The sequence below is a fragment of the Sapajus apella genome, unplaced genomic scaffold (genome assembly GCF_009761245.1).
Source record: "Sapajus apella isolate SASKATOON/1434 unplaced genomic scaffold, GSC_monkey_1.0 scaffold216, whole genome shotgun sequence".
Classification (NCBI taxonomy): domain Eukaryota; kingdom Metazoa; phylum Chordata; class Mammalia; order Primates; family Cebidae; genus Sapajus; species Sapajus apella.
In genome coordinates this window covers 101145-112771 of record NW_022437156.1, presented here as the reverse complement: position 1 = coordinate 112771, position 11627 = coordinate 101145, and the positions used below count along the sequence as shown (strand labels likewise).

The following is an 11627-nucleotide window of genomic DNA, read 5'->3' as shown; positions in this document are numbered from 1 at the left end:
CTCTGGAAACGCCCGTCTCCCACTCAGGCAGGCAGGCAGCTCCCTATCCCTTGAGTTCTGGTGTTTTTCCTACTCCCTTCTCCCCTCCCACAAGCTGTCCAATTCCCAGGGACCTGGCTGGATGGAGAGTACATACACCTGGACCACCGCAGGCGCGGCACAGGGAAAAGAGAATCCAGAACCAAACCACCTCCCACCCACACCTGCTAACTTCGTCTGCGCGTTTGTAGCCTGACCCTTCACTGCCCTCACTCCAACTCCTGTGTGAGGATGCTGAGCTCGTGGGAAAACCAAAGGGAGAGCAGGCAAGACAATAATGTGACCAAAGGATGAGACTGTGTCATCGCTTGGTAATAAAAGTATCAAATGCCCCAGGTGGGATTGCAGGCTTCAAGGTTTTTTCTCCCTTTTCTTTCTCCCTTTGTCTTTTCCTTTATTGAGGTCTGCTGTTTACTCAGCAAATGTTCAAAGTCTGTGGTTCTCTTGGACACAATGTGCTAAATGGTGCATGTAAGGGAGGAGATCAATGCATCTTCCACTTCCAAGAAGCGTGACTTTCCGGGGAAGAAAAGACAAGTGAAGCGTAGACATTGTGACTTGGCTTTCTGTTTCAGTGAATTGCAAGGAATTCTGTCCACCTGGTCCTGGAGCTGCCTTCAGGGACCTCACCCTTCCCCCTGCTGTAGGTGCCGTGTCGATCAGTCCTGCTGTCCCTCCTCCCCCTTTCAGATTCCAGCACAGTTCTGGGACAGTCTCCCATCTGCCTGAGGTGAGACTGTGAGGCTCCACCTGGGATCACCCAGGTGTTGATCCTCTACAAAGGATGGGATAGCAAGAGAGCATCTGCAGGGGCCCCTGGAGGGACATGGGGATGGCTAGAAAATGGGAATGGACAGACTCACTTCAGCTTATGCCCAGAAACAAAGACACCGAGGAGAAGCAAATTCCATAAGTGCTTTTATTTTATTGGAGATGAGCAGGGGAGGCGGTGAAAAGTGGGGATAATGCTGGAAACACGCTGACAGGGCCTGGATTGAGCCACACAGCAGGGACGGGAGAAGGACTCCCTTCTCTAACTCCCAATGTTGGGTTTTCCTCTGTCATGCTCTAGCCCCACTGCAACCCAGGGCTTGGAGGATTAGGGAAGCCGGCTGGGATGTTCCAAGAAGAGCCAGGAGGCCGGAGAACTCCAGGAGGAAATGGATGATTGATACCCGGGTGTAGATGAATAGTTCCCCAGCTGCCTCCTGGATACCGATTAATATTTCCCCAGCTGGTACCTGGGGGTTGATTATTGATGTCCCAGATTCCCCCAGGGTGTGGCATGGGCCTCGTTCCCCAACCAGTCCCAGGGCCTCCACCTCCCCAGGACACACTGGGATTCAGGGTCCCCCAGGGGTGACCAGGCAGAAGCCTGTGGATAAAAGACCGGAAAGGGCGTTGGGAAAGGATTTTTCCCCCTGCTCCCAGCAGATTAGAAGGGGGCAGTCGTCTGGACTCTGAGTCCTGGTAGAGGACTAAAGCCTTGGATGAGGGGTCTGTGGTGTCGGCAGAGGACTCCGCAGGCAAAGGGCCACTGCCTGGAGGGAGGGCCGCGACACTGGACAGGTAAGAGAGTTCTTCAGGCAGCACTTCCCCTCGGTGATCCTCAGCCGCAGCAGCCATCATCAGCCAAGGATCCTCGGGGGGCCAGGAATCCACGGCAGGCAGCCCCCGGGATGGAGGCCACCTCTGCACCCTAGAGCCTCCTGCAGGGGGCAAGCCGTCAGGTGGAGGCGCGCTGAGCTTCAGAGGACCCCTTGCCAAATCATTAGACCTAGGGTCCAGGGAGGGCTGAGGATGTTCAGAGTTAGAAGGGCCAGTCAAGGAAGGCTGCCCAAGCCGAGGCAAGCTGGTCCCCAAGTTTTGGGAAACTTTCTCCTCCACGACACCGATGCTCCGGGCAAAGAGGCCTGAGGGAAAGAGAAGATAAAGCAACCAATGGTCTCCCTTCCTGGATTCCCTGATTCCCTTTGCTTCCCCTGTGCCTATTCTTCCTTTTCCCTCAGGGACCCAAATGTGTACCCTCCTGCCTTTATTTCTTCCCTTAACTCCGGTTTCCTGGGGGACCTCCAGTGCCTCCTGCCCAAGGGTCAGGCGTGGACTGCGTACCTGGGAGATGAAGACAGACCAGGAGCAGGCCCAGAGGAGCACAGCTCCCTGCCACGCGGCCCTGCATCCTGCTCAGCACCCGCGTCTCCCTCAGCCCCAAGACAGCCAGCCTTTATCCTGGTAGCGGGGTGGGGGACAGCAGAAACAGGCTGGGCTAGTGGTTGTGGAGACAATAAACCTCCACATTCCACCCTCATTCCTAATGCGGTCTGTGGCAACAGGTGCCACTTGAATGAATGTCCGGGAGGAAGCTGGGTGTCTCCCGCCCTGGCGCCTTTCCTTGAGCTCCTTGCCCCTTCTTGGCCCAGGTGTCCAGGCTCACAGCTCATGCTTGCTTGCCAGCCTCCCTCACCCTGCTTCCCTCCACACAGGGACCTCCACCCTGGGGTCCCACTCTCTTAATTGCCACTCTCAGCAACAGAAACACGTGGTTCTCTTTGGTGTCCAGATTGTCCACTCCCAGCACCCCTTTCTTGTGCATCCTCACATCTCCTTCACCTCAGCCCCCACCTGCAGGAGGCTCTGGGGTGCAGAAGTGGCCCCATCGGAGGAGCTGCTCCTAGATGAGACCCTGGATCTAGCTGGGGAAATGGGGCTGGATCCATCCTTATGAGATGCCGGTGGACTCCTGCTGCTGCAGTGACAAATCACCATGAACGGAATGGCTCACAACAACATGGCTTTATTAAACTTCACAGTTTTGGAGATCAGAAGTCCAAAATAGGTTGCAGTGGTTCAGAACCAAGGTGTCAGCAGGGCTGTGCTTCTTTCTGGGGGCCTCCAGGGAGAATCCCTTTCCCTGCTTTTTCACCTTCTAGAGGCTACCTGTGTTCTTTGGCTCATGGTCCCCTTCCTCCATCTCCAAAGCCAAAATCAGCCAGTTCTGATACTGTGTCACTCAGACTTCCTGTTCTGCCTCCCACGTCCACATTAAGGGACTCAGCGACTACACCAGACCCACCTGGATAATCCATGATAATCTTTTTAAGGTCAAGTGACTAGCAACCTTAATCCATCAGAAACCTTAACTTCCCTTTGTCATGTAGCCTAATTCCCAGGTTCCAGGGATTAGGATGTGAACATCTTTGATGGTGTTAGGGTTGGAGACATCGTTCTGCCTGCCACAGGTGGCCAGATGTGCCATAGTACATAAGACACACTGGGAGAAAGTGGTTATTTCCAAGTAAGAGTAGAGGAGGACCTTTATTTATTTATTTATTTATTGAGACAGAGTCTCACTCTGTCACCCAGGTTAGAGTGCAGTGGTGCAATCTCGGCTCACTGCAACCTCCACCTCCTGGGTTCAAGCCATTCTCCTGCCTCAGCCTCCTGAGTAGCTGGGATTACAGGCACGCGCCACCACACCCAGCTAATTTTTGTATTTTTAGTAGAGACGGGGTTTCACCATGTTGTTCAGGCTGGTCTTGAACTATTGACCTCGTGATCCGGAGAAAGGCCTTTAAATGCTGCTGCCAAATGGCCAGGACTTGATCATTGTTGAAGCTGGGTGATGGGAATGTAGAGCTTCATTAACTGTTTGTTGACTTTTAAATACGTTTGAAATGTGTTTTATAAAAATGCAATGCCTTTGTTCTCTCCATTGCTTCTGGGAGGCCCCAAGAGTAGACTTCCCCGGCTGCCTGCGGTCTAAGCATGAGCTGCTGGCTGATTCTACTGTCGTGTCCTCCTCCCCAGCCCCCTGCTGGCTTAACCACTGCAGGAGTGAAGAGTTCCTCTCCAGAACTGGCAGTGGGTGGAGCCCAAATCCTTTTTGGGTGACCTACATGAATTGTACACAAGCTTTTAATTTGGAGCACAGCAGGAGACTCGAGGAATCACCACATCAGAGGGCCTACCCTCCCTGTGATTCCCATCCATGAAGTATCTGAGGACCTCGATTCCTGCCATTGGCTGCAGATCAAGGCCCAGACGCTGGACCAAGGGTGATTCGATTCCTTTCTTGTCGATGTGATACATTTCTGCTGATTCCAGACTTGTAGTTTCAACAGTTCTAAGCTCAGGACCAGACAGCACCATCCTGATAAGAGAGAATGGGTTAAGTGGAGAGTAGGGGTGAATTCCTTTGGAGCCAAGCAGAGGCTCTGAGAGGTGGCCTGTGCTGGGGGTGGAGGGTGGGGCTCCTACAGGGACAAGCACAGGCCTCCTTGGGATGCGGGAACTTTGTCAGCCTTAGCCTCTCCCTGCCCGTCTCAGGACTTAAGTCGCATGAACCTCACCACGGTCTCCACATTCTCTCTCTTCTCCGATAGAGGCCGCTCCGCCCTCTCAGCCCTCATCTGAGAGCCATGTTGCTCCCACTCTCACTCTGGACCCCAGCAGAGCAGGGATTGTGAAGATGGAGAGGACACTGCAGGCTCTGCTGTGCTGCGGGCGGGCCTCTTTATGTAGGCCAGTGAGTCACCCTGCTGGCTACACTCCCTGCCCCGCTTCCATCCTCTCAGTCCTTTACTCTCTCCACCCCCAACTCCAGGAGCAACGCCCACCTGGGCTTCTACTCAGTTGACAGGAATCTGGTTGGAGTTGTTGTGTCTCAGCCTTCCCAAGCTTCCAGGTGTCCCAGAAACCCAGGAAATTGAGACTCGCGACTCCCAGAGAGGATGGCGTCTGCAAGGTGAGGCACCCTAATGGTGGAAGAAAAGGAGCTTGGGTGGGGAGGGGAGCGAGAGGAAGCACTAAGGGCCCTAAATAAGGGGAGGGGGGACCCCATGGTGAATGAGGAATGGGAAGAGAATGGATTTCCTGGAGCAATGAGAGAGGAGGGAAATGGAGGAAGGATCTGGGAGACCAGGCAATCTCTGCTTTCAGTTCAACAAATATTTATTGTCTTCCTCCTCTGAGGGAGGAGCTGGAAGGCAGAGGAGAAATACGGCCCTCTTTTGAAGGAAAACTAGGGATACAGAGACCTCTAGAGGTGCAGGAGGAGCACGACCCAGGCTCTCAGAGGAGACCCAGGACTCCAAGAAGGCAAAAAGTCTGCACCTAGTCCCCACAGTTTACTGAGCCAGGATCATCTGTCCAGGATCCAGAGAGAGCAGGGAGCCTGCTCCAACCTCTGTGGGTGCCCCAGTGTCTCCCTCACCCAGGGAAGCATCTGAGCACTGAGGGAAGGGGCTGAGATAAGGGACTTAAGAGGCGATGGGTGTGTTGAGGATGGTGATGTAGAAGGGCGTGGTGAGCTCTGTAATGGAGGGTGGGGTGAAACTGGAAGCGAGAGCCCAGTGTTATATTGGGTGAGTTGACCAGATGTTGAAGAGAGGTCAGTGAAAAGTGACCACTGTTTCCAGATGATGGTTTGACTTTGCTTTATTTGGTAAAGAGGAAGAGGAAGGCAGAGTTTTTCCAGGTGTCAGAGGTGCTTTGGGAGCATTTCAGGGGTTTCCCAGTTGAGAAGCTGTTGGGGGCGGGGGTTACTCAATGGATCATTTCAAAGACATAGCAGGGGGAATTGTAAGGGGTGGTTATCTGGCTGAGGAGGCACTGCAGTGGAATGGGAATCTAAACAGTAGGAGGGTATCGGAGAGGAGCTTTGAATCTACAATATTAGGAAGAGGAAGGAGGAAGGGGTGATGAGAGTCTGCCACCTTGGTATAGTGGAGGAAGCAGAGCCACTCTTTTGGGAAAGAGGAGGGAAACTGAGCTAACCCTACCCCTGGGCACTGGACTTCTCCCAAATAAGATACAATGTATGTGCTTGTGTGTGCCCCAGGCATGCACACATGCAAATGCTGACTTATGGGCTGTCGAGTAACTCTCCCTGGGGTAGGAAAACTTCAGGGTCAGCTAGCTGGGGCCCCAGAGGCTTCACTTGGGCTAGGATATCCCGGATGGAGCGGCAGGGGATCTTTCCAGCACTGCTGGAGCCACAGGGCTTGGCACCAGCGGAGGGATCAGGATGGGGAGAGCCATCGGGACCCCCAGTCAGTGTCACCGAGGAGACAGACATGCAAGGGTGGCCAGAAGAGCTGGACTTGCTGCCACAAGGCTGAAGGATGATTTTGGCACTGGATTGGGAGCTGGAGCTGCTGCCGAAGGAGCCGGTGCCTGGTGGGGAGCAGGGGCTCTGGGAAGCACTGCCGCAGGGATGGTAGGGTGAACCGGAGCTGCTGGAAACGCTAGAACTGATGTGGACTTGAGAACTGGAGGAAGAGCAAGGTGCCTTGGAGCCTGTGGAGCCACCTCCACAGAGCTGCACCCCACCAGTGCCCACTGGCTGGAACACAATGGCCGAGGAAGCTCCCGACTGGCTGGGGATGATGGGGTTGCTGGAGAAGTATTTGCCCTCAGAGATGGGGGGCCCAGCTGCAAAGGATGGGGCCGATGGAGAGCCTCTCACAGGGTTATCTTTGGTGAAGTAGCCCACAGGGTAGATTTTCCCCTTATTGTAGGTCATGCCTGGAACCAGATAACTGTCAGATGAGCCACCCACCACCTCGTAGCCACCGTAGGATTTGTCTACAGAGGTGATTGGGGGGCAGGGCTTGCCTGGAAGGCCACCATTGCTACAGGGGGCACCTGGAACCACTCCGGGGCCACCAGAACCGTGCTGCTCCACCACCACCACCACGGGCCTCTGACCCCCTGACACAGAGTGGGAGCTGGAGATGTAGGGGCTGGAGTCCTTCGTGACTACGCGCCCTCCACTGCAAGGAGAGTCGGGGATGTCCGAACTACAGGGACGCAGGTTGGAGCTGACACTTTGGCCACTGATGTACGCCCCAGAGGTCTGGGGAGGTCTCATTATGCGGAAAGAATCGCTGTTGGTTGGCAGAGCAGAACCATTCCCTACTTGGTAGGTGCTGCTGACTAAATGCGAGCTGCCGCTGCTCGAATGAGAGCTGCTACTCCACGAATGAGAGCTGCTGCTTCCGGAGTGAGAGCTGCTGCTTCCGGAGTGAGAGCCGCTGCTTCCGGCGTGAGAGCCGCTGCTTCCGGAGGAGGAGCCGCTGCTGCCCGGCTGGGAGGACCCGAGTGCGCCTTGTAGACTAGAGGCAGATCCAGAGGAGTAGCTGGTCTGGGAATACCCCGTTCCTGGCTTAAAAGATCCGGAAGAACCACTCTGGACGACGCGGGATCCGCTGGAGCCACCACTGGAGCCACCACTGGAGCCACTACTAGAGCCACTGGCGCTGGAAATGGAGCTGTCAGAACTGCTGGAGCCACTGTAGCTGGTGAAGCCACTGGAGTCACCCTTTCCAGTGAGGCACGGGTCGTTAGGGGAGGTGATACGTGTGGGGTCCTTACAGGGGTCTGAGAAGGTGGCAATGCTCTTAGCCAAGGTCCCTGGGGAGGAAAGGAGTGGTCAGTAAGGGCCAGGGAGCCTTGGCTTCCTCCCTCATCCCTCAGCCCCAGCTCTGTCATCTGCCTCTCGGATTTCTCCCAAGAGGAGCCCAGGGAGAGTTTGGGGAGGGAGAAAGAAGGGAGAACTGGTTATCGTCTCTAAAGGATATTGAGGTGACCGAATAAAGGCAGTTCCATTGTTTGGGAAGGGTGGGCAAACACCAACCAGAAAAATAGAAAATTAGATGCCAAAGTGGGGGACCTCAAAGGAATACATTGAAGATAAGAGGGAGCTGGGCACAGTGGCTCATCCCTGTAATCCTAGCACTTTGGGAGGCCAGGGTGGGAGGATTGCATGAGCCCCAGAGTTCGAGACCAGCCTGGGCAACATAGTAAAATCCCGTCTCTATTTTGTTTTTTAATTAAAAATTTTTTAAAAAGAAGAAGGAATGGAGAAGTGGCAGGAACAAGTAGGTCTAAAAGAAAGGGCCCTGAAGAGACAGAGAACTGGGGAAACTATGGCTCTGAGAAGTGCAGGCATAAATTCTTAGGGAAAAATCCTGGCCCAGATGGGGGGACCAAAGGGAAGGAGAAGACAAAAGGCAAAACAATGGAGGGCTGAGAAGTGGAGAAAAATATAGCAGGAGACACTGGAAAAAGAAGCCTGGGGGCAGAGCTACCGAATTAAAGGAAAGAGCCCTCGAGGACTAAGATTTGGTCACCAGCTTCTTTGTGAGATCCCAGGCTTTGGTCAGGAATGGAAACCCTATTTCCCATCCCAGTACTGGCCATTGCCAGTAAAGCTGGGTGGGAGCCAGGATGTGGGGTCACCACCTGTTGCTTCAGAACCTGCTGGTACCAGTGTGGCAGGACACCGCACCCTGAGCCAGCCCTGCTTTCCCTGGCCCAGCCCAGGCAACCAGGACGAAACCCCGAGAGCCTCTGAGGCCCCTGGCCACCATCAGCTTCCCTCCCTGAGCCCACCTGCCTCCATTCAGCCCCTCATCTGACTTCTGCTGCTTTGACTTCCCTCGGGGATGTGGGACTGTATCTCTCCTTACCCTTCCTTGCCTTTGCTCAAACCCCTAGGCCCAACTTACCCCATCCTTCCTCTACGACTCTTTCACTCGCATTCCTTCTGCCTACCCCAGCCCCTCCAGGTCCCATGAGTCACAGACAGAGCCACATACCAGCAAGTTACTGAACCTCCCTGAGCTTTAGTTATGCATTCAGAGGAGCCAAATTTGCCCTGCCCTCCCACAGCATTACTATGTATACTAAATGAGAGCATCCATATGGAAGATTTTTTTTCTTTTTTCTTTTTTCTTTTTTTTTGAGATGGAGTTTTGCTCTTGTTGCCTTGGCAGAGTCTCAACTCACTGTAACCTCCGCCTCCTGGGTGCAAGGGATTCTCTTGCCTCAGCCTCCCAAGTAGCTGGGACCACAGGTGCCTACCACCACACTCGGCTAATTTTTTGTATTTTTAGTAGAGATGGGGTTTCACCATGTTGGCCAGGCTGGTCTCGAACCCCTGACCTCAGGTGATCCACCCGCCTTGGCCTCCCAAAGTGTTGGGATTATAGGCGGGAGCCACCACACCCCGCCGGATGATGTTTTAGAAAGCATAAAGCATTATACATCATGCTTTATTACTGCCACTCATCCTGATCCCTCCACCAACCAGACTTCCATCATCTGTGATGTCTCTGTTCTCTCCTCAAAAAGAAATTATTTGCATGTACCACCATGCCAAACCCCAGCTGTGGCAATTCCCTTCAGTCCTCTGCATGAATCCACAAAGGATTGCCTCTCTCTCTATTCCCTCAGACACCAACCACCCACCAGGCCATGGTAAGGTCATAGAAATTTCTCAAGGGCTGTAAGTACCCGGTGGCCAACAACACAGGTTCAGTGGTCGCCTGGCCTGGGTTGGAGTCTTGGCTTTACTGCTTCCTAATGCATGGTCTTGCGCTGGTTTCCTAACCTCGCCAAGCCTCAGTATCCCCATCTGTAGTGTGGAAATAGCAAATTTTCTTTCATACCATTCTTGTAATGATCAGAAGTGCTAACATAGGCTGGGCATGGTGGCTCCTACCTGTAATACCAGCACTTTGGGAGGCCGAGGCGAGAGGATCACTTGAGGTCAGGAGTTCGAGACCAGCCTGACCAACATGGTGAAACCCTGTCTCTACTAAAAATACAAAAAAAATTAGCCGGTTATGGTGGTGGGAACCTGTAGTCTCAGCTACTCGGGAGGCTGAGGCACAAGAACCGCTTTAACCTGGGAAGTGGAGGTTGCAGTGAGCTGAGTGCACTGTACTCCAGCCTGGGAGACAGATTGAGACTCCATCTCAAACAAACAAAAAAAAGGTGCCAATATATAATCCAAATTGTGCTTTAAACAGAGTCTGGCACATAAAAAGCCTCTCAAAATGTAACAGTTATTATTACTACTAAATGTCCAATCATTATCTTGTACTATTCTCATAATAAAAATCACCACCACTAACATTTATGTAAACCTCTAGAATTTTCAAAGCACATGTCACATACATTATTTAATTTGAGAGACACAGGCTAGTGCTAGGTGTTATTATTAACCCCACTTTAGAGTTTCAGAAACAGGCTTAGGAAGTTTTAAGTAACTTACCTGAGGTGACAAGGCAGTGAGGAGCGACCCCCAGACTCAAAAGGCAGATTCCAGAGCCCCTGCCCGTACCCTTTGCTGAGTCCTCTCCCAGACTCACCCTCCCATCTCCCTCCTGCTCCCAGGGCCCCAAGCCTCCTACCTGGCAGGAGGAGACCAGCCAGCAGCAGTGCCATCATCCCGTGCCCGCCCACACGCCCCATCCAGGGTGCCCGAGACGAGCCCATCTCGGACTGCACAGCCTCCTAACTGACGGCAGCTCGAGGACACCCGGGTCCTTTATGCCAGAGCTGGACATTCCCTGGGCAGGAGTCACTGTGGGGAGGGCAGGAGGGGTGGAGGGGGAGGGAGCCCCGGGGAAATTGGTGTGGCCGGGAGGAGCATGGTAATCAGCCCAGTGCATCTGCCTACTCAGCAGCAGCAGTGGCTGCAGTGTGGGGTACCCATGGCCACGGGGCCCTAACGATCCTGCCACCTGACAGGCCTGGCCTGGGCTCCTCATTGCCTAACCTGGAACCAGGCGCTCTGCCCCACGGCCACCCACTCTGGGGCGGCCACTCTTGCCACGGAACCCAGCCGCCTGGCTCCTTCCCTCTCCTCCCTACCCAGCTTGGCCTGTCTCCCCATCTGCCCTCCACTCACAGACATGGGCGTTTCAGCCTTTTCTTCCACACTTAGTTGAGTGCCTGCTCCAGCCCCACCGCCGAACCCCAATGAGGTCCCATTCACAGCCCCCGATCTGCTTCTTCCTTGGGACCCCATCACTCCACCTCCACTTTCCTCCTTCGAATGACTCCTGCCCCACCCCCCAGCCTCCCCCGCCCACCACTGCCCAAGTACCAGGCCAGCCATACACCTGTTACGTGTTCCATCACCGGGGGAGTCTTCTCCCTCTCAGAAATGGGGCATTGTATTCCCAAAACCAACTCCCTGACCTGTCGCTTCTGGGCCTTCTGGGGACAGCATGGTGCGGAGGGTAGGGGGGTGGGGAGCGGTGCTGGGAGCCAGGGCTCAGCCAGGGGAGAGGCCCGGGCTGATGACCTCCGTCATAGCTGGGTCTTGGTTACTCACAGGCCATTCACAGCCTCTCCCCATGGCTGGTGACCCAGACCTCAAGGGTGAGCAAGAGGCTAAGAAGGCTAATTGGGAAGGTGGTGGCCCTGTAGCCCACCCGCTGGCCCTGGGCTGGATGAGTGAGCAGGAAGCAGCAACCAGCTCTGGGCAGGTCAAGGAGGGCCACACAGGCTCCTGGGTCCTCAAAGGAAGAAAGGAGGCCAGCAGGACCCAGGCCCTGCCATCTGCTGAGAGGGTGGTGGCTCCTCCTCCATTGCGTTTGCTTTCCTCCTGCTCTGGGCCTGGCCCCGCCCCAGCCAATTAATTGCTCACTAGTATTGCCAGAGTATCAGTATCGGAGGGAGGTGCCTGGGAGTCCAGCAAGCTGTCCTCTCCTCCCCCAGGCCTCAGACACCCTGCTCTCCTCACCCAAAGTCACTTCCAAAACCTCCTCATCTCCTCACAAAGGCAGCTCTGT

General features: G+C 54.4%; 2 protein-coding genes across 2 annotated transcripts; both read right to left on the bottom strand.

The window, feature by feature from the left end:
• Positions 1–944: 944 nt before the first annotated feature.
• CUNH6orf15 (chromosome unknown C6orf15 homolog) lies at positions 945–2260 on the bottom strand. The gene is made up of 2 exons (XM_032270770.1): positions 2152–2260; positions 945–1952 (listed from the first exon to the last, which is right to left on the bottom strand). The coding sequence occupies exons 1-2, from the start codon at positions 2216–2218 to the stop codon at positions 1108–1110; spliced, it is 912 nt and encodes a 303-aa protein (XP_032126661.1). The 5' UTR covers positions 2219–2260; the 3' UTR covers positions 945–1107.
• Positions 2261–4971: 2711 nt separating this feature from the next.
• CDSN (corneodesmosin) lies at positions 4972–10803 on the bottom strand. Its single transcript, XM_032270769.1, has 2 exons — positions 10239–10803; positions 4972–7452 (listed from the first exon to the last, which is right to left on the bottom strand). Exons 1-2 carry the CDS (start codon positions 10321–10323, stop codon positions 5903–5905), a joined length of 1635 nt encoding a protein of 544 aa, XP_032126660.1. The 5' UTR covers positions 10324–10803; the 3' UTR covers positions 4972–5902.
• Positions 10804–11627: the final 824 nt, after the last annotated feature.